This window comes from Populus nigra, chromosome 6, assembly GCF_951802175.1.
Source record: "Populus nigra chromosome 6, ddPopNigr1.1, whole genome shotgun sequence".
Taxonomy (NCBI): Eukaryota; Viridiplantae; Streptophyta; class Magnoliopsida; order Malpighiales; family Salicaceae; genus Populus; species Populus nigra.
The window spans coordinates 10,845,833-10,873,062 of NC_084857.1; the positions used below are offsets into that span (position 1 = coordinate 10,845,833).

General features: G+C 36.1%; 3 protein-coding genes across 6 annotated transcripts; 2 read left to right on the forward strand and 1 right to left on the reverse strand.

Annotated features, from left to right (window-relative positions):
• The first annotated feature begins 1,493 nt into the window (after nt 1-1,493).
• On the forward strand, nt 1,494-7,899 carry LOC133696771 (putative potassium transporter 12). 3 transcript variants are annotated; one of them, XM_062119047.1, is made up of 10 exons: nt 1,494-1,971; nt 2,431-2,509; nt 2,675-2,903; nt 3,004-3,252; nt 4,130-4,180; nt 4,716-4,976; nt 5,800-5,852; nt 5,939-6,053; nt 6,177-6,431; nt 6,701-7,899. In XM_062119047.1, the coding sequence occupies exons 1-10, from the start codon at nt 1,751-1,753 to the stop codon at nt 7,747-7,749; spliced, it is 2,562 nt and encodes an 853-aa protein (XP_061975031.1). In that variant the 5' UTR covers nt 1,494-1,750; the 3' UTR covers nt 7,750-7,899. The 3 variants fall into 3 exon arrangements, with proteins under 3 accessions (XP_061975031.1, XP_061975032.1, XP_061975033.1); XM_062119048.1 differs by lacking the exon at nt 2,431-2,509 and having other exon boundaries at nt 1,496-1,971; XM_062119049.1 differs by lacking the exons at nt 1,494-1,971; nt 2,431-2,509; nt 2,675-2,903 and adding an exon at nt 3,931-4,018 and having other exon boundaries at nt 3,208-3,252.
• Nucleotides 7,900-11,848: 3,949 nt separating this feature from the next.
• On the forward strand, nt 11,849-17,705 carry LOC133697133 (potassium transporter 6-like). The gene is made up of 8 exons (XM_062119512.1): nt 11,849-12,220; nt 12,304-12,799; nt 12,904-12,957; nt 13,769-14,029; nt 14,150-14,202; nt 14,967-15,090; nt 15,352-15,606; nt 16,440-17,705. The coding sequence occupies exons 1-8, from the start codon at nt 12,182-12,184 to the stop codon at nt 17,498-17,500; spliced, it is 2,343 nt and encodes a 780-aa protein (XP_061975496.1). The 5' UTR covers nt 11,849-12,181; the 3' UTR covers nt 17,501-17,705.
• Nucleotides 17,706-20,150: 2,445 nt separating this feature from the next.
• LOC133697775 (uncharacterized) lies at nt 20,151-24,008 on the reverse strand. Of its 2 annotated transcripts, XR_009842926.1 has the most exons (8): nt 23,625-24,008; nt 23,466-23,546; nt 23,191-23,367; nt 22,454-22,624; nt 22,102-22,311; nt 21,934-22,022; nt 20,494-21,437; nt 20,151-20,398 (listed from the first exon to the last, which is right to left on the reverse strand). XR_009842926.1 is itself a non-coding variant. In XM_062120539.1 (7 exons), exons 1-7 carry the CDS (start codon nt 23,719-23,721, stop codon nt 20,802-20,804), a joined length of 1,461 nt encoding a protein of 486 aa, XP_061976523.1. In that variant the 5' UTR covers nt 23,722-24,008; the 3' UTR covers nt 20,207-20,801. The 2 variants fall into 2 exon arrangements, 1 of the variants encoding a protein (XP_061976523.1); XM_062120539.1 differs by having other exon boundaries at nt 20,207-21,437.
• Nucleotides 24,009-27,230: the final 3,222 nt, after the last annotated feature.

Genomic DNA, 27,230 nt, shown 5'->3' on the forward strand with positions numbered 1-27,230 from the left:
AAAAGTATAGTAAAATATCTGAATTGTCGTTAAAAGCAAGATTTCTTTAATTGGACTTCAAGGAATTGTTTTTAAAATTTTCATCCGGACTTTTTTATTATTACCAAGTAAAAATAGGAAAAATTTAATATTTTAATAAATATAAAATAAAAAAAATAAAAGTGACAAACGTGTATGTTACATGAGTCGGCAAGTAAGCGACACTATCTTATTTAGATATGGATCGATTTGAAATTGTGATAACGATTCAAAGTATTTTTTATTTAGAAATATATTAAAATAATATTTTTTTATTTTTTAAAAATTATTTTTAATATCTGCACGTTAAAACCATCTAAAAATATATAAAAAATTTTATTATATATATATATAATTTGTTTAAAAAAAAAACAGGTGATTTGCATTGCATTCCACGACATCCCATAATATACCACACATCAAATTTTTAACTTCCTCGTGTCTTTACATTTGTTTTTATTTTAAAAAAGTGATTAGACCCATGCATGTATAGGGTGGACCAAGTATAGGGAACAAAAAGATCAATCAAAAGAAAGAAAGGGACTGTGCTTTTTTGGTTTTAAGCTTGGCCGGGTCCGATATTGAAAACACTCGAGAAAACAAAAAAGAGAGAAACAAAAACAAGACACCAAAACCTAAATTATCTTTCATGAAACTAAGAAAAAGCCACACCCAGTTCATGTTCCTGCGCATTCAATCGAGAGAAGAAAAACCAGCTTGGGATTTAACAGTTATGATATGGCAAACATTACTACAGCGTCTTCCCGGTATAAAAAAGGGCACGATGGACTTATGACTGCAAAGTCGTCGTCTAAAAAGGCATTATTATTATTATTGATACTTGTTTCCTTCCCTATCAAGATTACAGGAAATAACTGGGAAGAAATCTGGTCATTTGCCCTTTTGAAGAACACTACACAGAAACAATATGGAGTAACACCACACAACAACAACAACAACATAGGACCATTAGGGAGGACCGCTAACCTGTTGGAAGACAGGCTCGTCAATATCCTTTTCCAATTCAGGTATTCTTGGGCCAAAGCTTTTTGTTGAAGCTGTGCTAGAAGAAGAGACAGAAAGGAGAGGGGGGGTTTTCACTGAGAATGAGAAGCTATTTTGCAGGGGTTCCAGAAGGAAAGAAAGATGGAGTATTTTTTTAAAAAAAATTTCAATGTTAATTAAAATTGAATTTTTATAGAAAATTAGAGGCTCTGTCATCTAATTTTTTGTAAAAAAATAGATTTCAAACACATAAATTAATTTAACAGAATTTAATTTACAAGGTACAGATAAACTATCTCTCTCAGAGAAAATAAAGTGTTTGTTAATGCGGTGACCCACGCTAACAAACGGGCCCTTAAATGTATAAGGCAACAAACCGTCAAGTCAACGTGTTCCGTTACATTTGATAGGAAGGTTATCTATTGGTGAGACGATGTCTGAAAATAACACTGCTTTTTGTCCGTTACTTATAATTGGTGCTGTTGTTATCTTCTTTGTCCCTCGTCTTGTTATTGTTATTATTTTATATTATCTTAGCAACTCAAATTTAGTACCATTCAGTGTCTCCTAAAATCCAGTGCTACACCCTCCAATGACTGCTTCAATCTGTGATTACTGAATATATAATATAGGTTTTGTTCTTAAAGTGGGTGGTTTTGCAGAAATATGGAAGGAGATGATGATCGGATTGAAGAGAGCAGTGTGAGGTTGGTGGGTAGTAGTAACGATGGCATCGTTGATGGTGGTGGTGGTGGTGTTGGCGAGTCGAGGTGGGTGGATGGTAGTGAAGTTGACTCAGAGTCACCTCCTTGGTCTTTGCTTGATGAGAATGATAGCGGCCAAGGGTATGGATCTATTAGGAGGAGGCTGGTTAAGAAGCCCAAAAGAGTTGATTCTTTTGATGTTGAAGCCATGGAGATTGCTGGTGCTCACCACCACCACTCCAAGGTACTCATAATTAAATTATCATCACCATTTACTAATTACAATTTTTTTAATGGCTATCATACTTTTCCCTCGATGTATATTCGTGCTTGTGTAGTTGTAAATTTGGGCAAAATGCTATAAAATTGAGTTCCTCGTGAAATTTGTGAGTTGTGACCAATGATAAAGGTAGGGAATTGATAAACACCACCATTATTATAGTTCGTATAGTTTGCAATTTTCCCATTTATTGCCTTTTGTTTTGGAGTAAGCTGAGCATGTGAAGGGGTTTTATCAGTGGCGATTGTGGGGAAGAGCATTCAATCTGGCATGGTTTTACCCCAACCTATGGAATTCATGACCACTTATCACAGACTGCAAATTTTTTCTTGGTCTGATTCTTCGTAGTTAGTTTAGCAAACATTTGGCGAGGACTAAAATATTTCCAGATTATTATACTAAAATACTTTGCGCAATTTTTAGGAATTCTATAAACAGCACCTTTTCTGCAGTCGTGCTTAGAATCCATGGAAAGAGAGCACGGCCAAAAAGGAGTTGGAAGGTGAGGAGCTTATATAAGTCCCAAATATAACTTCTAGGCATTCATAAAGATCCAACCCGCTTTGACAAGCAGCCAAAAGTGGTTTGCTAGGATACAAAGAAAAATTTGCGAGTCCATGAGATCTGATTTTTTTTCTATTACTGAACCATTACTTTAATACATTAGGACCTTTCAGTTTGGCAAAATCTTGCATTGGCCTTCCAGACACTTGGTGTGGTGTACGGTGACTTGGGTACAAGCCCTCTTTATGTCTTTACTGATGTTTTCAGTAAGGTGCCCATCAGGTCAGAAGTTGATGTCCTGGGAGCTTTATCCCTAGTTATTTACACAATTGCTCTCATTCCACTAGCAAAATATGTTTTTGTAGTGCTCAAAGCAAATGATAACGGGGAAGGTAAGAGATCTCTTTTCAAATTGATCAGTTTCTTCTTGCTTTATTGCTAGAAATCTCATGGATCCTGTATTGATTAACACATCGATAATTCTGATTGCAGGAGGAACATTTGCTCTGTATTCACTGATTTGCAGATATGCAAAGGTCAATATGCTGCCAAATCGACAGCCAGCTGATGAAAATATTTCAAGTTTTAGGCTCAAATTACCAACTCCAGAACTGGAAAGGGCTTTAAACATAAAAGAAACTTTGGAGAAAAGATCATCCTTGAAAACTGTGCTTTTGCTTTTGGTTCTGACAGGAACTTCTATGGTCATAGGAGATGGTATTCTAACCCCCGCGATGTCAGGTACATCAATGTGTGTTGTGTCATTGGCAGGTAGCCAGCCACTAAACAGTATATGCACTTAATCAAAACGTTTGGGAATTTTCTAATTGCATATGGTCTTACAACTTGTGGATTTCTATTTTCCATCCACCATTTAGAACTGGAGAATATTCAATAGTGAAGGTGCTATCAATCAAAAGCTATGAGATTTCATAAAAAATTGGAAATTCCTGCAAAACATTTCGTGAATGCAAACAAAATCTGAAGGTACTAGCCTCTTAGAAACTAAGCTTCTGAATATCACTAAAGAAGAAGAAGAAGAAGAAAATAAGGTTCTGACTGTACATGCTACATAACTGTGGGCATTTAAGGATTTCTCGTCAAAGTCCAATTTGATGAATTTATGCGAAGAACCAGGTAGAATTTCCTATTGGATAAATCACGAGTGCTGATTCATTGAAATCAAACTTATACAGTAAAAATGTTTTTGTTTGGCTTGCTTGTCCGTGTGATAGGTGGAGTGGTTGCAACTTCCAAACAGGTGGAAGCTTTTGTTTAAGAGAACTATTTTCATGAAAACATCATTTGCTGTTGATTTCATTTCAATATTAATCTAGAATTGTGTGTTTAGTAATGCATTTCATGTGCATCTGCAAAAGTGCTTATGGACTGAAAAGGCATCAATTTGATGTTTTCTAGGTCCAAAAGCACTTTGGAAATACATTATCAAACTAGGGGGATGAGGCCTTTTGAACTTGTTTGTTGGTGCTCTGTATCAACAATCATGGTGGAGTGTTTTATTGCCATTTCAATGTTATTTTATTTTATTTTTTGAAATAGAATCAATTCTGATTGCCTAGAGTGAAACTTATGCACAATCATGGCATCTCTCATGCAGTGATGTCTGCTGTGAGTGGTCTGCAAGGTGAAATATCCGGCTTTGGTACAAGTAGGTATCTTTTTTCTTGTTTTCTATAACTTCTCTAGATGCATGTGTGGTCACTTGACTGTTTGAGGCCTGTAGTAAAGAACTGAAATATTTATCATGGGTCACATATCCATATGTGATGTTATTAAAGTTTTTTTTATACCCTTTTTTTTCACCATGAAATGTTGTTGCAGTCTGAGAGCTCCCCTAGCATGTGTGAAATCTAGGCTTATATTGTGGACTGCTTGTTTTGTTGGGCCAGCATGCACAAAGGGATAGCAAGTTTTATACAAATCTGATGATATTGGGGTGGATCCATGTTAGTAGGAAAGTTATTTTATTATGAATCCACTATATTGCTGGAATTAGCTATCTAGTTAACTCCTTAGAATGCACTTTACTGTACATTTGTATTTTTTAACAAACAAAACAGAATAGAAACGATCCAATTCTGGGGAGACTTCCAATTATATATCTTTTCCCTGGCTATTGTAGATGCAACCAATAATGAATTTTGGAACCAAAATAGCTCAAATCTCACTGGTTTTGTCTATAGGTGCTGTGGTGGTTGTCTCAATCATAATCCTTTTGGGGATTTTCAACATACAGCGGTTTGGAACTGGGAAGGTGGGTTTCATGTTTGCTCCTGTACTTGCTCTGTGGTTCTTTTCTCTGGGTGCTATTGGGATTTACAATCTAGTGAAGCATGATATCAGCGTCCTCAAAGCACTCAATCCAGCCTACATCTATTTCTTCTTCAAGAAAAACAGTAGTGCTGCTTGGTCAGCTCTTGGTGGTTGCGTTCTGTGCATTACAGGTGCGTACTGTCCTAAACTGTGAGCACTACTAGTGGGTTAGCTACATTCTTATCTTCCTCAGCTTCCCCAGTCTTATCGGATCTACTGGAGACATCTTTCCTCAGTAAGAGAAGATGTACTCATCCTTGCTCATTGTTTTTGAAGTATGCTACCCACACTAGCAGGTTAGGAACCCTGGTTACTGTGTTAATCTATAGATTAACCCATATGACTTTAGCTGGCAAGGCATCCACTGATTTTCTCCTGGTATAAAGATCACTCTACCTGAACCTCTGGTGTGCTAATGTTTCCATATGACTGATAAAATTGTTCTAGCATATCAATCATTCCTGGTGTGAAAAAGTCTCTCATAAATTGTTCGTTTAGGGACGCAGATCCCTATCAGTCATTGAATGAATAGACACGCCGACAGGTACTGGTGTCAACTCTGTTCTTGGTACAGACATTTGGGTGATCCAGTTCATTTCATTTTATTTTTAACCGTCCACATTGCTTCCTTTGACAGGAGAATGTTCTGATCTGTTGCTTGCTTGCCTCTCTTATATCTCTTGGAACACATTGTTTCTTTAATGTTAGGTGGTCTAAGTAATGCAAAGATACCCTGATAGAGTAAATTAGGTGTTTTTTTTGGGCTGCTATATTGATTATTTCAAATTAGGTTTGGAGACAGCAACTATAAAGTACTAAGGCTGATTAATGCATCAGTCTTGCTTCAAAGTGAAAATGACAACCAACCTTTTCTATTCCATCTTTGAGCCTGTCATGTGGTATTATAGAAAAGATACCTGTTTGATGCCACAACATGTCTGTATGTCGTTTCAGGAGCTGAAGCGATGTTTGCTGACTTGGGGCATTTTTCAGTACAATCCATACAGGTTTAGTTCTGCTTCCCTGAATTTCTTCTCTTTCTTGAAGATTCACTTCATATATTTCGCCTAATTACTCTTTACTGCTTGCACAGATTGCCTTTACTTGTGTAGTGTTTCCCTGTCTTCTTTTGGCTTACATGGGCCAGGCTTCATATTTAATGAAATATCCTGATTCTGCAAGCAGAATATTCTATGATTCTGTTCCAGGTGACTTTTGCCACTAGAATGAATACTAACATTAGTTTATTCCCCTACTAAATTGTCTCAAATCAAAATGTCTATATGCTGGATGCAAATTTTGACACGGTTCCTAAATCTCATGAATAACAGGGAGCCTGTTCTGGCCAGTCTTTGTCATTGCCACACTCGCTGCCATGATTGCCAGCCAAGCAATGATATCTGCTACGTTTTCATGTGTTAAACAAGCAATGGCTCTTGGATGCTTCCCAAGGCTGAAGATTGTTCACACCTCAAGGAAGCTGATGGGCCAGATTTATATCCCTGTCATCAATTATTTTCTAATGATAATGTGCATCATTGTGGTTTCCATCTTTCAAAGAACCACGGATATTGCCAATGCATATGGTTAAGTATTTTCCTGCTTCTCCATCTTCAAAAAGTGTTCTTTTTTCAACATTTAAAATTTTCCTTGGAAATTTTCTGGAGCAGAAAACCCTGCTGGTGCCAAATGATTTCCAGTTGGAAAATTGTTGCTTTCCAATATAGCATGTTAAGTCGTTTTTAAATCTTCCCCTGTGAATCTAGTGATTTCCTTGAAGAGAGGGACTGGGTTAATACTCGTTACTAATCCTACAATTCTGGGCTTTCTAATTGAACTTGTGTTGTTCTTGCAGGCATAGCTGAAGTTGGTGTGATGATTGTGAGCACCACGCTGGTCACACTTGTGATGCTACTAATTTGGCGGACCAACTTGTTTTTGGCTTTGTGTTTCCCGTTAGTGTTTGGATCTATTGAACTCATTTACTTGTCTGCAGTTCTGTCGAAAATCTTAGAGGGTGGCTGGCTTCCGCTTGCTTTTGCCACGTTCTTTCTATGTGTGATGTACACTTGGAATTATGGGAGCGTGTTGAAGTACCAGAGTGAGGTAAGAGAGAAGATTTCCATGGATTTTATGCTTGAGCTTGGTTCCACCCTCGGAACTGTAAGAGTTCCAGGAATCGGATTGCTGTACAATGAGCTTGTCCAAGGTGTTCCCTCAATTTTTGGGCAGTTCCTGCTGAGCCTTCCAGCAATCCACTCTACTATAGTATTTGTTTGTATCAAGTATGTCCCTGTTCCAGTAGTTCCTCAAGAGGAAAGGTTTCTTTTCCGAAGAGTTTGTCCAAAGGACTACCATATGTTCCGCTGCGTTGCCCGATACGGTTACAAAGATGTCAGAAAGGAAGGTCACCATGTGTTTGAGCAACTTTTGGTGGATAGCCTTGAGAAGTTTCTGAGAAGAGAGGCTCAAGATCTTGCCATCGAGAGCAATTTGAACGAGTACTTTGATAATGCTTCCGAGAGGTCAAGGGATTCTGGAGCTGCAGGTGGTGATGGGACAGATGAACTTAGGGTTCCTTTAATGCATGATCAAAGACTGGAAGACCCAGGAAGTTCTATTTCCGAAGAAACTTCATCAGCATTTCCCTCTAGTGTTATGTCCCTGGATGAAGACCCAAGTCTGGAGTATGAGCTTTCAGCACTTCGAGAAGCAATGGATTCGGGATTTACTTATTTACTGGCTCACGGGGATGTGAGGGCAAAGAAAAACTCTTTTTTCTTCAAGAAACTGGTTATTAACTACTTTTACGCATTCTTGAGGAAAAACTGTAGAGCTGGTGCTGCTAATATGAGTGTACCCCACATGAATATCTTGCAAGTCGGGATGACATACATGGTCTAAATCGTTTTTTTCATTCAAGACTGTCTGGTAATTTTTTTTATTTTTTTTTTGTCGGTGTTAGCTACCCGTTGCAGTCTCACCACTTGAAGCTTTAAATTAAACTTGCGGAAACAAACAATGGAAAATAATAATATTAGCATTACAGTTGCATCTGGGTGTATTGTAGCGTTCATGTAGAATTCTTGATGAATTGCTTCCTGACATGCTTGCCTTCTTCTAATATGTGGTCATCTCCATATAACCTTTCAAGTTTCAACTCGGATCAACAATTGATTCTGTGGATCATTTCATTTGGTATGCTATGAAAGACTCTCGAGACGTGTTATGTCTCCCCCAATCCCCTGGACTGGAAGCTTCCTGAAACAATGCTCTCTTTTTTCTTCGTAAGTGTCTCGAGCCATTAAATGGTCTGGTGCATGTTTTCTTCCAGCAGATTAAAACTTACGCTCTGAGTGCTGACGTTGATGAAGAATCAAGATGTAGAACCTAGCCTCTAGATTTTATTAATTTCTACGGGATGTCGGTCCAGGTCTAATGAACGTGTAGACAAATCGAAGTCCAAACTTCGAAGTAAACTATACGGTGGACCTTTTCCCTTTCTTTTCCTCTTCCTTTTCTTTATTGGCATCCTTTCTTTAACATTTCTGGAGTGGAATCAAAACAAGTGGTAGGAAAAATAGTTAGATCCCGGGGTCGATTTTTTCTTGTCTTTTCCTAAAAAGCAAAGGCATAAAGACACTACCAGTCTAACTTTGCTTATCCTTGCTGTTTCGAAGCATCAGCGTCAAGAGGTGCCATTTGCTCTCGGATGGATGCATTATGCATACGCAACTTGGAGGAGTCTTCGTCATTGAAGTCTTCTGGCACGTTCCAGAAATCAAATTTTAATTGCAATCAGAGTGGTGGATGTATCACTGTTGACACACACACACACACACACACACACGTAGACACCCAGACTTGCCTCTCAGATAACACAATTATTGTTTCGACGTGCCATGTAGCAGTCGTCTTTAACACCTTTATCTTTCCAAAATGAAAACTCGGGATCCTGTAACGTGGTCCAGAATCTTCCTGTACTTGATTTAGTAAATTAACAGGAAATAACCAGCTTGTATTTAGAAAGGCTATCCATGAACAGCTGAATATTCAAACAAAGAAAGAAAATCAAAGAGGATTTCATGGATCCGAACTATCATAGTATAAATATTAAGTGGTTTGTGAGTTAACAATAAATAGCTTTGAGGTAGAGAAAGCTATAATTTATCCATCGTTCAAGAAAACCCCTTTACCTGCCTCGAATATTCCATTAAGCTACAGAATATTCTTAGGAAATTACACTCCAACATGAAACTATTACGATATACAAATATTCATTCACTGAAAGATAATAATTATTATGAGAATCCTTAATAAATTTCAGTTATATATTTTTTTTACTTTATTTCTTGCAGTATTTGCTCATGGTCACGCAATAATTAAGTATTACTGTAGATTTTTCATTGTATAAATATTATTATGGATGGATTGTCATAGATTTTGAAACGACATCGTACGCCCTGTTTACAAAAAAAAAAAAAAATTAATCATGCAAGTCTTGATAAAATAGATTAGATGGGTTGGCCTAACTTTCCAGACATAGCAATGCCTATTTTTTATTTTTTTTCTTTCTATTTTTTTAATTTATATTTAAATTAGTGCTTCTATCCTCTTTTATTTTATTTGAAGAATTTATTTTAAATGATAATTATTTTTTTAATTATGCATTTAAATTTAAAAGTTTTTCCAATTCATTTTCTTTTTTATGGATGAAATTTGTTTTTCAAAATAAAAAATTAGATAATATTTTTAATATGCACGGTATTACATGATTTTTTTTATTTTATTCAATCAATTCAATTACGTAAGTCTTGATAAAATAGACAAGGTAGGTTGGTCTAGCTTTCCAGACCTAGTAGTGCCTATCTTTTACTTTTTTTCTCTGTTTTTTTAATTTATATTTAAATTAGTGCTCCTCTCCTCTTTTATTTTATTTAGAGAATTTATTTTAAATGATAATTATTTTTTTAATTATGCATTTAAATTTAAAAGTTTTTCCAATTCATTTTCTTTTTTTATGGATGAAATTTTTTTTTCAAAATAAAAAATTAGATGATATTTTTAATATGCACGGCATTACATGATTTTTTTTTTTTATTCAATCAATTTAATTACGTAAGTCTGGATAAAATAGACTAGGTAGGCTGACCTAGTTTTCCAAACCCGGTAGTGCCTATCTTTTACTTTTTTTCTTTGTTTTTTTAATTTATATTTAAATTAGTGCTCCTCTCCTCTTTTATTTTATTTAGAGAATTTATTTTAAATGATAATTATTTTTTTAATTATGCATTTAAATTTAAAAGTTTTTCCAATTCATTTTCTTTTTTTTTTACGGATGAAATTTGTTTTTTAATATGCACAGCATTACATGATTTTTTTTATTTTACTAAAATAATATTATTTTAATTAAAAAAAATAACCCAACCAACCCAGTAACCTATTAAAATTTAAAACTTGAAGCTGGCCAGGTCTTAATACTATGGTTTTTACTCGTATTAAAAAACTAACCTGGCTCATGGCATATTGCGCGGGCGCGGGCACCGATCTGGTATTTATTTATCTAAAAGCCGCATCACATATCTTTCTTTATCTGTCTACTTGGTGTTTATTTTGCATGTGTCCCTAATTTACCAGTAGTAATAATGTGAGCACCAAACCAAATATTTTCCCGCTTTTTTTATTATTATATATATATATATATATATATCCTAAATCCAGGCATGAGAGTACTCTAGTTGGACTGGGAACTTCTTTTACCACTGCAAGAAGTTTTCAAAGGCCAAGTGATTTCTCAAAGATCCTTCCTCGAGTCAGCTAAGAACCCTAACTCCATCTCTGGTCCAATCACGAGAATTTGATTCTTTAAATCTGAAGTTACTAATTTAAATGTTTGTTAGTCTAAACAACTCAGTAAATATCCACTCTGTCACACAGTTGATCGGCTAGGGTTACATCCACTCCGGTCACTCTGTCACACTTTCCATCTCCTCTCACAAATCCCCGTGCTAGAAACCTCCGAGGCTTTCAAGGGTTTCTTGTTTTGGCGAAGAGATGGAGCTATCCTAACACCAGGCAATTAGGGTTTTTCTATAACCGCCCCAAGTTCACACATTTAACATATATGATTGAAAATTTTCAGTTACAATGATTGATTGATTGATTGATTTCCGTAAGTAAATAAAACCCTAATCCATAATTAAATACTTCCATATAATCAATAGAATTAGATTATTTCAAGTTAGAAAACTTTTTGATAATTAAAAAAAAAACAGTGCTCCATTGCTCTGTTTCACATGTTTGTTGAGGGAATCCTTACAGATGCACGTAATCGTGCTACTCTTTCTTCCTTCTTTTCCACTTGTTTGTTGAGAAACAAAAATCTATAAAAAAAATTAAACACATGCAATCCATTTTTATCTCTTGCAACAACATGTTTCATGTCAAACACCACTCCGACATGATTTACACAAAGCTAAGGGAGGAGGAGGAGATAGAAGCCAACGGAGTTTTCAAAAGATGCCCGAGTCTGATGGCTCAATTGGAGAGCACATCAGGACTGCACCACCCTTCGCTCCACCTGTTCAAATCACAATAGAGTTCTCGATATAAATTTATAAAGAAAAAAAGAAGTAAATAATAATCACTTGGTTTTGAGAATGATTATAACTTAGTTCTTTGTATTTGAAAAACCACAAACTAGTCCCTTAGTAATCCAACTCATGTTCTTCTCTAAACGAGCACGATGCTAGTTTTCTATCAGAGTTTAAATTTTCAAAGGGTGAGTTTGGTATGTAGCAAGAAAACAAACTGATATTTTCAGTAAGACAATGTTCAACGGAGAGTGAAGGGCTTAAGCTGTAGATTTTGTTTTAAAAGGACTGGGTTATAATTGCAATAAAATCCCAGGGACTAAACAAGTAATTTACCATAAAGAAAATGCCCTCTGAATGAGGAAACAAAAAAAATCCTCACCACCTAATTTCTTTCTTGCTTTGTTTGTTTTTAGTTTTTTGCCTTTTCTTGTAGGCATGGAAGCACTACCTAATTTATGTCTCTCTCAAAGCTTTTTTCTCTCTTAAAAAAAGGCACGCAACACATTTATTTTAGCATTTCGTGCTTCTGCTTGTGATGCTTTATTCGTGGTTGTTCAACTGCTCTGCTGTCGACATTCAGCATTAGTGCTCTGTTCTCAGCCAAATGAAGAAAACAGATATCTTTCTCCTGGCCTGCAGTTTTTCAAATTAAATCTCCTCCATTTTTGTTAGTTTTGAACAAATGGGTCATCGTCGAAACGAATATTACAACCTGTGAAAGCTTCCCTCTCAGTCCCATCATGGATCTGGAATCTGGGGTTTTTCAAAACCATTTGAAGGTGACTTCTTTTTTTAGTATTATTATTAACCTTTGTTGCAGAAGAAGAATCATGTATATATTTTTTTTTTGGGTGTGTTTCAGAAAGAATCATGGAAGACAGTGTTAACTTTGGCATATCAAAGTCTAGGAGTTGTGTATGGAGATTTAAGTACTTCGCCGCTGTATGTGTACAAGAGCACGTTTGCTGAAGATATTCAACATTCTGAGACAAATGAAGAGATTTATGGCGTGCTCTCTTTTGTTTTCTGGACCCTCACCTTGGTCCCTTTGTTAAAATACGTGTTTATAGTGTTAAAAGCTGATGATAATGGTGAAGGAGGTACTTTTGCTCTCTACTCCTTGCTGTGTCGACATGCCCGAATCAACTCACTCCCCAATTGCCAGGTGGCTGATGAAGAGCTCTATGAGTACAAGAAGGATGCTGCTAATACTTGTTTGACCCCAACAACTGCTTTTGGATTAAGATTGAAATCTACTCTCGAGAAGCACAGGGTGTTGCAGAGGTTCTTGCTTTTGTTGGCTTTGATTGGGACTTGTATGGTCATTGGTGATGGTGTCCTTACACCTGCGCTTTCTGGTAATTATCACTTATTAGATCACTTCTAGCTTGTAAACTTTCTGTTTTTATTTTTTAGGCTCCAATTGTATTGTTTGTGTGACCGTTGGATACCATGCGTACAGTTTTCTCTGCGGTTTCTGGCCTTGAGCTTTCCATGGCAAAAGAGCATCACAAATGTAAGATACTTGCCGCTTCTTTTCTCATTTTCTGTTTGGACTTCCAATGTCCTTTTTCAATGAATACGATTACATTCTTTGTAGTAGATTAATTATGGTCAACTGGCTTGAGTGGGTAAGGTTACTGCTTTTGCTTTCTCTCAAGGTTTCTTCTGGAAGTTCTCTTCATTGGAGTACCTTTTGGTTGGAATTCAATGCCGTGATAAGCAATTTGGAGCTCATCTTTGTGCTTGAGTTATTCTCTAGGTTCCGTCAACTTCATAATGCGTCCTGTTCTCTTGATTTTATTTTTTTTCTTTAGAACTTGTGAAACTTGCTTATTTTCATGTCTATGTAAGTAAATATGCATCCTGTTTGCCAAAATCGAAGAACTGCAGGATGGATCTCCTGATTCTACTTTGGCAATTATGCAAAATTGTGCCAATTAATATGCTAAACTGGCATTTGTTTGACACAACTCTAGAATTTGATCATGCTAGATGAACTCTTCATCTCTCTCCCCACTTTATTTTCTCTAAAATATTTAATGCGAAATAATGTGCTTGATTGGAAAATTTTCCATTGCTGCGATGCTCAATAAGGAAAAAAATAATGTTGACAAATTCAAATTGAAACTGCAGAAAGTACGACAAATGTGACCATCCTGTAGAAAAATGCCAAACAGAATTTCCAAGTTTGAAAAAGCAGTCTCTTTCATATGAGGCTGCTTCTTTTCTTATTCGTACTGCTATCACCGTCGGCACTGTGCATACCGTACATGACTTGCCTCTTACTGTGATATTGCCATCTGAAAAATTCAATAATTTTGCAGATGTGGAAGTTCCAGTTGCGTGCACCATACTCATTTGCTTGTTTGCCCTTCAGCATTATGGCACCCACAGAGTTGGGTTCTTGTTTGCACCAGTTGTTCTCATGTGGCTTTTGTGCATCAGTGCCATTGGGATATATAACATCATACACTGGAATCCTCATGTTTATCAAGCTCTATCACCCTACTACATGTACAAGTTTTTGAGGAAGACTCAACGAGGAGGTTGGATGTCCTTGGGTGGGATTTTGTTATGTATAACAGGTATTATTGGATTGACTGCTTCTTTTAGGCCATTTACAGGCAAAGAGGAAGCCAAGCCATAATCACTGGAACATCGTTCGCTAACCATCCTCTTGGTTTTTTTTTTTTTTTCAAATACAGGCTCAGAAGCTATGTTTGCTGATCTAGGACACTTTTCTCAATTATCAATCCAGGTATATATACTCTTAAAGAACTCAATTCTACTTAGATGAAGCTTTCTGTACTGAATTAAGTTGGTTTGCCCGTCACAATATTAGTTGTCAGATCTACTACTTTCATTCTGCATCACTTGCTCTTACAGGGCAGCAAGTTGATTTATGTGGTTTGAGCTTTGTGAGTTCCTATCTTGCATTATCTCGATGCCTTACTAGGATTTTGATCGTGCAATTGTAACTGTAAGTAACTAATGGAATTAATGAGTATTTTGGTTTAGTTTGGGGTTGTGGCCTAGGGTATTTCTTTTCTCTCTTGTCACCAAGTTCTGTCTCGTCCTCCTAAATTCTTCTTGCGACGGTACCCCAGGTACTTTTCACAGCTATAATGACATCCCATTTTCTACAAAACAAGTTCCTAAGCTACTTTGATTAAGCATTTACCAAACTCTAGTTCACCATGAATCCTGTGCGGCACAATACTAAATCTCCCTGCATACAGTTTTGGACAAGACACATAATTTATTTTTCTTTCATGATATCAGAAGAAGCACTCAAAGTCTTGTTTTCCAGCATAAAATAGAACTTAAAAAAAGTATTCCCATTCAAAAAGTAATATAGAAATAAATGTGTAAAAGAAAAATAATATGGTTAGGATTAAATGACCTGAAATTACATTAGTCAATGCCTTATTCTAAAAGTAAGAAAAATAATATGGTTAGGATTAAATGACCTGAAATTACATTAGTCAATGCCTTATTCTAAAAGTTTTTCATGTCCTGCAGATCGCTTTCACCTCCTTGGTTTATCCATCGTTGATTCTTGCATATATGGGACAAGCTGCGTACCTATCTCAGCATCATGTTATTGATAATGATTACCATATTGGATTTTATGTGTCTGTTCCAGGTAGGCACCTTTAAGATTTCTTCAAGAAAATTATATTATTTGGATATGACTAATGCTATTCTTCTCGAAATAAGTTTTCTGAATCAATTTCCTGAATAATGTGAACCATTGGTGGGGTGAATCTCACTGGTGGGTCCCACAAAAGACCGCTAGGTACTTTTTAGGAAACTCATTCAGGACAAATATTTCAAGACAGATAGCATAATTCTTTGGATAATTATGCAAGTTGACTGACCAGAATTACCAACGTTGTTGTTTCAGGTAAATTACGATGGCCAGTTTTAGTTATAGCCATCCTTGCTGCAGTAGTAGGAAGCCAAGCCATAATCACTGGAACATTCTCTATAATCAAACAGTGCTCTGCTCTGGGTTGCTTCCCAAGAGTCAAAATAGTTCACACATCATCCAAAATCCATGGTCAAATCTATATCCCAGAGATAAACTGGACTTTGATGCTGTTGTGCTTGGCTGTTACTATTGGTTTCAGGGACACAAAACGTCTGGGTAATGCCTCAGGTATGACCGTTAACAGTATTGAACACAAGTGTGTGGTCCTTTCCTGTGCACAGCAATCTAATACGCATATTGTTTGTTTGTTTAAACATCCTTTGTGCTGTGGGAACTTCAGGTTTTAGCTTCAGCTTGCGGCATGTTATTCAAAGAATCATAAATACATGTCTGCTACTTAGTTGTTCAGTACCACCTACCAAAGGGCATTTGCCATGAGATTGGCCTTGATGAATGCAACCATATCTCTTCGAAATCAGATCATTTCTTTTGATGATAATATGTGAGAGGTATTGTGTGAATTGAATTTTCCAAATCTAACCATACAAGTTTCAATGCTAAGACTTTACACCAGCCAATTCATGGTACTGGTAGTAATTTGTGCTAAGAATGCTGTAGTGAGGAAGGATCCCATTATCCTACGTGTAAGAGTCGAAAGATCAATGAACTCTAGCACCCAAATGGCAGGGGCATTACATGAAAGTCCATAGACTATTCTGTCTGCATGAGGAGCCATTCAATTGTATGTATGCAGATGCATGAATTGACTGCTTGTGCAGTAGTGTAGCAAGCATATGACAAGAAAGAGAAGCTAGATTTGTCCATTTGAATTCATTTAAAACTTTTAAATGAAACCTTAATGTAATGTGAAAGAACTCACCTAGATTTAGTTTGCTAAAATGGTAGGATTTCGGGTTTTATCCAAATGAATTCCAAGATATTGATCTGCTGATTCTGAAGCGTTCTAAAATCTCCCTTAATGCTTCATGAAAAATCAGTTTGCGTGAAAAGATTGACTGAAATTTCATTACTGTTTTAATTCCTTGCTTATTTTGAAACAGGTTTGGCAGTTATAACCGTCATGCTAGTTACTACATGCCTGATGTCTCTGGTTATCGTCTTATGTTGGCACAAGACTGTCTTCCTTGCAATATGCTTTGTATGCTTTTTTGGCACAATTGAAGCTCTTTACTTCTCAGCTTCCCTCATAAAGTTCTTGGAAGGGGCCTGGGTCCCTATTGCCCTCTCATTCATATTCCTGATCGTTATGTGTGTGTGGCACTATGGTACACTCAAAGCATACGAATTTGATGTCCAAAACAAGGTCTCCATTAACTGGCTACTTAGCTTAGGTCCCAGCCTCGGTATTGTGCGTGTTCGAGGAATTGGCCTCATACACACGGAGCTGGTGTCTGGAATCCCAGCAATCTTCTCCCACTTCGTTACCAACCTTCCAGCATTCCACCAAGTCCTGGTCTTCCTCTGCATCAAATCTGTCCCTGTTCCACATGTTAGAGCCAAGGAACGGTTTCTAATAGGGCACATTGGCCCAAGAGAATACAGATTATATAGGTGCATTGTGCGGTATGGATATCGTGATGTTCACAAGGATGACATGGAGTTTGAGAAGGATCTTGTGTGTAGTATAGCAGAGTATATACGCACAGGGAACGCTGAGCCGAATGGTGCAAGGGATGAGATGGAGAGTGAAGATGACAAAATGACAGTAGTTGGAACATGTTGTACTCATACAGATGGAATCCAATTGAGGGAGGATGATGTTGACAAAATAGAGTCAGCTGGCCCCTCAGAGTTGAGGGAGATTAGGTCCCCACCTGTGATGCAACCTCGGAAAAGAGTTAGATTTATAGTACCAGATAGCCCGAAGATTAACAGAGGTGCTAGGGAGGAGCTGCACGAACTTATGGAAGCTAGGGAAGCTGGGATTGCTTACATACTAGGGCATTGTTATGTTAGAGCCAAGCAAGGGTCTAGCATGCTGAAGAAGCTTGTAATAAATTATGGGTACGAGTTTTTGAGGAGAAACAGCAGGGCACCGGCCTATACACTAAGTGTACCACATGCATCTACTCTGGAGGTGGGGATGGTATACCGTGTCTAATTTTTTTTCGTTTTACATACAGGATAATAAACCTGTCATGTACATCTTGTAATGTTGTGTAGTAGATCATAAAAAAGCCAATGCAGTGAACAATGTGGTTGATGATGGAGCTCTTGCTCTTGCGCAGTTAAGATGTTTCCTGATCACTTACAGTTAGCCTCTTTACAAGTGTTGAAGGGTCTTTCGAAGGAGCAATTTTTGCACTGATGCTTTCTCTCTCTCTTTTCTTTTTTTTTTTTTTTTTATAAAGGGAGCTTTATCTCATATTGAAAAGGCAAAAGACTTTGTTATATTTTATAAAGGGATAGATATTAAATCAATAATTGGATGCTGGAGGGAAGAAAAACAAATTTAGATTATATATATGATAGCACTTGACATTATGTAAAATATATATTTTTTTTAAAAAATTAATTAATTATACATGACAACTCTTGGTAAGTCATTCAATTAATTTATTTGAAGGGTAATTGTATAAATATATTATAAAAAGATATTATTTTTATTATAAATATCAATTTGAGACCGACAGAAATTAGTAAGAAAACAATTTTCTTCTCTTCCAACATGGCGGCCACGCTTTACACAGGCCAATAGAAAGAGGAAATTTCGTTTTCAATAACTAATTAGAATGAAAACTAGAAAAGGCTTGGGAGGCATTGCATTCTGTTCAACCAGTAATAAGATGCAGATGAATTTAGGCTATATACACAGGCAGCCGGCAGGGGCTCAAATTTATCTTCATGCGGGTCCCCCGAGAAAGATATTCCTGTTGATGTGCGCACGTGTGCCAGACAAGTTGCCATTCTTGACAGGCCAGCAACCTAAAATTAGGTCGTACGATGATTGATCATCTCAAGCCCCTCGTTCTTTCCATTGATAAATTTTCTTAGGAACTCCTGGGAAATAATTATGTGAAGAATATATATATATATTATTCTTTCTTTTATGATAAGGATATCTTCGAATCAAGGTTAAATCTAGGGCCGGAACTATGGCAAGTTTCGGGGAGATTGGCACCCTCAATTTTATTTTATTTTAATCCTAAATTTTCAGATTTTTCATAACACTTATGCATTTAGCCCTTTTAAAAATAAAATATTTGCTCTCCAAACTTATAGTTTCTATGATGACACCTCCAATTAAAATTTTATAGTTCCACCCCTGACTAAATCCTTATCAATAAAAACCCCTTTTGGATAATTTTAGAAACATACTTCTGTATCAGCTTGGTGTGTTAGGAAAAATTTAATAATTTTTTTTTAATGGTAGTTCTAGAATTTAAATTAGAAAGTCATTTTTGTAAAAAAAAAAAACACTAAATTAGTGTCATCAAACCAAATTCCTTTGAAGATAAAGAAGGTTACACTTTTTTTTTAGTTTGGCAATTAGTGTCATGTGAGCTTTGTGGTTGGTCGATTAAATTATTTTTCTGAAAAAAAAATGATTATGCTGATATTTTCAATATATTTTTTTATAAAATCTTTTTCACATAAATTATGAAGAGTTTCCTCTACTACTTGTGCTAGGTAACATGAGTGCGTTGGTTACTAGATCAAAAGTTCCATGTACTGTCACTAGGAAAATGCCCTTGCCATGATGATGAAGCATTTTAAGCTGTAGATATTAATTTGATGTTGAAGTAACTGGCTTTCCAATGGATAAATTCCAAAGCGGCCTTTTTTGCAGAAAACAAATGAACTTATTCATCTCCGTAGGGACTGCTCTGGGATTTTCATACTCGTAACCCCAATCACAATCCATGCTTTCTGGAACTCGGGGGTATTCACCATTCTCTCCTTGCTTCAGGTATATAGCTTGCTTCTGACGATCACTTTTAAGCTTCATTGGAACTCAGATTTGGCTTTCTACAGTTTGGACTCTTTGGGGGCCGGCTGCCAATAAAGAGTTTGCTTAGAGCGATAAATTTTGCCCTTTTAAGTTGCTGTGTCAAGAAATAAAGCTAACACTACTTCTGGTTGTTCTTGCTCAGCAACAAGGATATGATATCAAGGAATTATTGCAGGCAACCTGATACGGACCAAATCTCTTCATCCACTGCTTGTTGAAGCAAGACTTGTTCCTTGCGTACCATTTCCATGTAGATTTGCCATGTTCCTATGCAAGAAAGGTCGAGTAATAGATGGAAAGTGGAAGTGTTTAAAGTTAAGTAGCTGGTCTTGGCTATCAGGTCGAGAGAACATGGTTTCAATTATTCTGCAACACTTTGCAACCTATTTTGAGCATCTTCATCGCATTGTCCATTTTGGACGGATTCACGCTTGGTTACCTGTGGAGTTGTCAACGTTGCATAGTCAATCGGTCATACTTCACGTAAGTTCTTGTGTGGTTGTGTCATTTTACAGAGAGCCACAGAATGTTCATGGAGGAGAGGGTATAATTGTTGAAGACTGCGGAGGGGGGCACCTCCTCGATATTCTACACGGTGACTTCCAGTTCCAGGCCGCTCACATTTCTTCCTCATACTTTCTTAATTTAGTCATTTTCCGTGGTAATGATCCCTCTGAATGTTAGTGGCTTTAACTGACCACTTAATTTTGAGAGATTTTAGACCGTCGGTTGATCTCCTTATAAACTTATCAACAGTGTTAATTGACCAAGCTGGAGGACTACGCGTGTACACAGATGGTTACCGAAATAAAAAATTTATTACCCAAGTTAATTAATTAAGAACACTTGACAATCGAAGCATAAAAGTTAGAGAGCAGATTATCAATATCTTCACGATGCTTGCCATGAACATGAAGTTGGGGAATTATCGAAGAATATAGTTAAGAAATATCAAAATCCTTGTTTCTTCTTCTTCGTCTACTTTAGCAGGAGAGCAGGTGATGCTTGCCCATGAACATGAAGTTGGAGAATTTGGACTCTAATTGGCTAGCAAAAATTAAAACAAAGGTTATAAGGTCAAAAACGAGAAATTAAAGTAAAGAGTCATTTTCATCCCAAAAGGATCAGACATCAAACTGTACCTTCTTGTTATGGAACAACAGGTTGGCTCATTAATTTCTGTCCAAAGGGCCTTCACCAAATCATTGTCAACCACGCATTCGATACACATAGAATCAGAGAACAAGGCATCTTCATAACTTCTTAGGACCAATTTTTATCAAAGCACCATGTAATGCAACTATATTATTTTTACCAGACCGAGTAAACCCTAAAAAGCACTAAGCGGCTCCCAAAAAACCTCCATGCTCTAAGAATAAATCCTGACATCGAGTATATCCCGAAGCCTCCAAAATCTCTGCATATTGTCACATACTCAATACCCATTTGTTTAATGCAGAGAATTGGTTCGATAGCGGATGTTGTGGCGGTTGTGTATCGGATCTCCATAATTTACAGGCAATATCACCGTAGTTCCATGTTTCACATCCTGCTCTTGAACTGCCCCAAACACAATCTCATTGGTTTTCTCGTAGCTTTGCTCATAGTAAGTATGTGGGGTAGAGGATTGATACTGATGATGATACTGCTGTTTTTGCTGCTGCTGCTGCTGCTGAATATCTCCATCCCACCCACTATAGATAGAACGACTTTGCCGCCATTGATGCATCTTTTCTGTATCCTTTGACATGAATGGATAGGTTTTCCTAGGCGTTGGGGTTCTGGTTTCAGTCGAAGGCGGCTCGTCTTCATCTGGTATCACAAAGCTGTCTTGCACAGGCCAAGAAGTTGATTGCTGCTGGTAGTTTTGATACTGATAGCTTGGTGGCTTCTTTCTGAAACTGGGAACTATGCCTCCCAAAATTTCTGCAATAGATGCCCAAGTGTTGATAAAAAGCTTGCCAAGGGATCCGAATAGGCCTTCCTCATGCTTCTCCTGTTCATCTTCTGTTGGGATTAAAGGTGGCCTGAATGATTTGATAGGCTTCTGATAAGGATTTCCTGTAGTGCTAGTTTCCATTGCAATCTGGTCCACCAGAAGCGCAGAATAGGAGGTTAAACAATCTGTCCATTGTGTACTATAAGATGGTAAAATGCAGATAAATGCTTTGCCAGGATAACTGATCTATGTTTGGCACTTCAGAGAAATGTGACCGAACTACTTTCAGACAAGAGACGACATTGCCATTTTGGCACTGAATAAATGAACCAAGATTGCATGGCTAAAAGAAATTCATTTTTAAATTTCGTTTGCATAGATTTATTTCTTCCTGGCAAAGCCATACAGCATAATTCTGCAAAAGCTTATCTGATAGCCATCCATTCACCAACAGAGGGGAAAACTATTACAGAGTTAGCTAAACAAATAAAATAAACAAAAGAGTGAAAAAAAAAATAGACAAGTTCGAACTACTCCATGGAGAATAATTTGTTTAACTGTCCACCATAAAGTATCCTTGTAGATGTGCTAAGGAGTAAGGATTCAAGAAACGACAATTTGTTGAAAAATAAGTGACACTTACATTCTGAGGAGAAACAATCATTCCCACCCTGCGTTGCAGCAATGCTAGCATGTAACCGAAGAAGCCAGCTGCTAGCAGCACTGCAATTCCTGCAAAGAGAAAGATCACCTAAACATCAAAACATGTTGACAAATAATAGAAGATAAAAATTCAGATGGATCAGTTTACCAAGCGGAAAACCACTTCCATATTGATAAGCACAGTCATCAAAATGCAGCTGGATCTCTCTGATGGCTTGGTTTCCTCTGTCTATAACAAGTAGGGAGCAACTGCTTCCAATGTAAAGCACGTCAAAATCATTAGAAAACTTCGCATCTTCACTTGCCCCGTCAACATGGCTCCCTCGGCCCCATTTCCCTCCAGCAATTGTTGTAACCCCTACATGAAGATTTTTCAACCATATCAGCAACTAGCATCTACAGCCAACATTAGTAACAAGCTTATATTGATAACAGTACTCAAGCCCCACAAATCTAAGGTTGCCTTTAAACCCCTCCCAAACAAAACACTGAGCATCTACCTGCATCACTTATCTTCCTGATTGCCATATTCATGGTGTCTGCAATATAAATGTTTCCTCTGTCATCTACAGTAAGCCCTTTCGGGTGGTTCATCTTTGCCTCTCTCAACTTTCCATCCACATGTCCAGAGTGTCCTTCATGGGATCCAGCCACCAGCTTAGGTCTGCTGTCTGCATGGTAAACGCACAATTGGTTTATCGTAAAGGAGATTAGCAAATTGTTAGTTGCAATCCACTACACCACATCGTGTAAAGTGCAAATATGAAAAAGAATTTGTTTGTAAATAGCAGCACGCGTAAGTTTCAATCCACCGCATGAACAGTGAGGAAAGTGGTATCTATATTGAACTTCAGGAGGCTATTTCCAGAGAAATAAGTTTGTGCAAGCATCTCTTCCTGAAACTTTTTTTTTCCAATAAAATTGCTTTGCATTTTTTTTGAAACGATGAAATTGATATATCATTTGACATCTGAGAAAACATCATACGCGTCAAATAGAACAAGCAGCTTATCTGCATTCTAAATGCAGACTATTGAATAATGGCCTATAAGCTTCTTTGTCTTTTGTTTAATACAAAGTTACAGGAAAAGAAAGGTTATGAGAAATGATTGGTAGAGCAAAATATAAAAAAAAAACATTACGCTCAAAACAAATGCATCAGAGGAACAGGGAAACTTATCCATGAAGACAAGGGCAATCAATCAATATCCCAAGTCATTACAAAAAACCCACTTACAGAGAGACAGGGAAGAAGACATCCTGTAAATGTTACTGTTAACAGAGTCCAGAATCAGAAGCTCTCCACTGGGCAACACCTGCACGGAGTAAGGCTCAATCCCGAGCTTGCTTCCATCAAACACTGTCTCCACGGTATACCCGCTCTCAAACTTCATCATTGGACGACCAGAGATCACTGTCAACGAAAGTTCCATGAGCCCAAAACCAGCAGGAAAAAAAAAAACAGAACAGAACAAAAGGAGCAAATGTGGCGGTAGAATCAGAGATCCAAACCTGTTTTGGTGGTGGATTTCATAGACCATAGCCACTTCATGAAAGCAGGCACGACATTTGAGAAAACCCCACTAACAATCTCTACGAAAAGAAAGAAATTAGGCTAAAATCTTCAAGTCGATAAGCAAAAACCAGATCAAACAAAAGCAGCTTACTCACTTGCTGGTGAAGTAGTAGTAGGAGCTGAAGTGACACCTCCAAAAAACAAGAGCAAAATAAAACACAAAACCAACACATTCTTCCCCATTTCGCCCATTACTTGTATTCTCAAGGGAAATGTGAAGAATCAAGCTCTTTGCATTGGCAACAAACCCTAGTTCATATCTGGGTTTTTAAGCAAAAAGTGGGGGGTTTTTTTAGATACTACGAGAGAAAAATAAAGAAAAGAAGCTGATGAGATTTGAGAAAGGAAGATAGGAAAGGTGAAAAGAGACAAGGAAAAAAGTATAGCAAAAAAGGAAAAAGCAAGTGAGGTCACTGACTCTATGCCATTGCCAGTTGGTGGTGGGGGTGGGGTGCTGCGCCTCTCTCTCCGCTAAGAGACCCTGTTTTAAGCTAAGAGAAGCGGGCAAATCATTTTTTCCTTGCCTGTGATTGTTAAGGACAAAAAAGCTTGGCAGTCCCCGTTCTATTCAATTTTGTTCTAAATGGTCCCTCACCTATAACATCTTCAATAAAGCCCCTGTACTGTTTCTTCTGTACGCGATCCTCGTGTCCAATTGCTCCTCTAAACGGTGATATAATTTGACCCTTAACTTGGAATACACTTTTTTCTTACTTCAAAAATAATGAGAAATTACAAAACAATCTAGACAGCTTAAATTCTCTAAAAATAGATTTCAATAAAAATAATTATAAAATATGCTTCTCTTCGTTATGTATGTTTTACCTCTCACTGTCTTCTTCATTTTATTTATCTTAAATCATATATTAAGATTAAATATTTTTTTAATGAGTAATTGGTTTATTCACTCATCATGAACTTAATTTGAATAAATTATTTAACGCTTGTTTTTTTTAACAAAAAGAGCCAGCGTTCCTAGTTTTTTCTAAGTAGTTTATTTATTTGTAACAGCTAGAAGATTCAGAATTATTATTTTTTTATTGTTTATCAATATTTCTCATTTTAGAAATTAAAAAAAATGGATTAGTGTCGTATTAACAGGCGAGAGGATGGCGCAAGAGGGCTATATTAATAAAATTTTAGTATGAAGATCATATCGACAAAAATTGAATGGTACAGGGACCTCCAAGCTCGGTACTGCTGAATTTTTTTTAACAGTGTACCGCCGATTGTTAGTGCCATATAATGCCGGTTTTTTTTTTTTTTTAATCTTGTAGGATCGTGTGGGCGTGGTTTCTCTCTTGCACGTTGCAACGTCACATTTATTCTCTACCCAGGTGGTGGAATACCTTTTCCGTAGACCTACCTTTATTTGTCTCCTTTCACTGCTCTTTTTTTTTTTTTTATGTCGACCAGCTAGTTAATATTCGCCTGTTTTTATGTGGTTTTAAAAGAATATTTTATTTAATAAAATATTAAATTAATATTTTTTATTATTTTTCTTATGGTTTTGGTGTTTTAATATTGAGAATTAAAAAAAACACATCCTTCATCATAATATTAAATATATACTTAATCCTAAAACATAAAAAATAGAGATTTTTATCGGTTATCCAGCTTCATGTTTCTGCTCAAGAGGTGTTCGTATCCACGGTTTAATTATATTTCTTAAAAAATTTAAATTATTTTATTTAAAGTTATTTTTTATATTTTTAAATCGTTTTAATATGATAAAATCAGAATGAATTTTTTTAAAAAAACTATTATTTTATTATATTTTTAAATAATAAATACTTTAAAAAACAATCATCTCATTAAATACAAAACATTACCTGAGAGCTGGAGAAAGCATACTTCATCAATCTTTCTACAACTCTTTTTTATTTTTATTTTTATTTTTAAGAAACTATCTCGCATGTAATTCCCGGTGGTTTTCCGGTACAGGGACCAGTTTTCTGGATTCTTTCCAATTTTCCATAGCAACAATAAAATCTTGGCAAAATAAAGTTTAACTAATTGTTCTTTAATAAAAGCCTACCAGCTTTAAAATGTTTCCTTCCCGCTAATTCTCTGCAAATACTGAGTTTTCCTAGCTATTTATTTATTTATTAAAAAAATCCTTATCAAAGCGTGAAAAGTGACAGCGGTGCACGCCAACTCGACAATCGTCAAACTCAAAATCTACCGGATAGCAAAATTAACTTATAAACAAGTGGGACATCCGAGATAGAATCAATCTCCCGAGCTCTTAATTAAAAGAATAACGGTAATGCGATGTCAGATAACAGTTAAATACTATCGGATATGCTTTTATACCGTTGGAGGCTGTGCCCATGCCTAGCCCGGTTCGGAGGAGCAAACTATTATATTATTCGATCCAGCATCGAGGACGTGTATTTACCAGAGCAGTAACTGTTTCGAGAGCATGCGATAAAAAATAATATCCTCACGCAGTGTTTTTTTTTTTTTTTGAGAAATCTAAAAAATATCTTCAGTTATGTAAATATAAATTAGATATAAAGAATAATTTGGATGGAAAATTAACGCTGTCTCGATAATTTTGGGGTATACTTGGCATTTGTATGTTTATAAGGTATTTATTTGTTTCATAATAAAACAACTATTTTATTATAAAATAAAAATAGAACTAAGGCACCGATTAAACAAGAAACGGTAATTGATTGCCAGTACAGTTTCACGTGAACAATCACATGTCTTTTGACTCGTAGTGATAGAAGTATGAACTATTACATTGTAGGAGTAGAAAAGTTTGTAAACGCAACAAAAATAAAATATTTAGTCAGTTTTAAGATGTATTTTTAAAAAATAAATTTTAATTAATGATATTTTTATTTAATATCAAAATTAAAATATATTAAATAAACATGAACTGATATGCAAGAGCCGTGAGGATAATCTTTAAAAAAATAAAGTGAAAAGCTCAATCATTAAATATCATAGTATTAAATGATAAACGTAGGAAAATAAATGATACTTAACTAAAAAAAATGAACTCATATTGACTAGGTAAACTTGTGATGTAAATTATACACGTCATTTGATTCAATAAATTTTTTATACTAAAAAATATTTTTTATTTAATTATATGACGATAATGCATATGAAAACTTTCTTATACTGAATATATTTTTAAAGGAAAAAATTGCGTTAGGCACGTGTGATTGATATAGAAATGATAAATTATTGATAATAAATAATAAAATTATATTTTTCTGATTTCGAGCTAAATAAAAAATAAATCATCAATAAAAAGAGTTAAATTATTTTTTAAAAAATCAAGGGATAAAAAAAGTTTTAAACCAAAAAATAAATAAATAATAGCTCGAATGGTACAAGTAAACCCATTAAACCAATAACTTGGTTCATGAACTCAGTCAACTTCAATGTTTTTTTTTATCATTTTTATATCTCATGTATAAAACAACAAAGCTTAAAAAAGAGAGAAAAAGAGTCCGGGAACATTAGGCGAAAAAACATAGCCCAACCCACACTCATGAGTCGTGACCCTGTATTTATTTATTTTTAAATTGTTGTTATATTTTTAAAAAATTTTCCTTAACAGCAGGGTGGATAACTACCTTATATATATATAAACAAGACGATAAATGACGCATTGTATGTTACAGTAAATAACGTATCACCTGTTTTTGTGTAGAATTTGATAACCAGAGGTAGTTGGA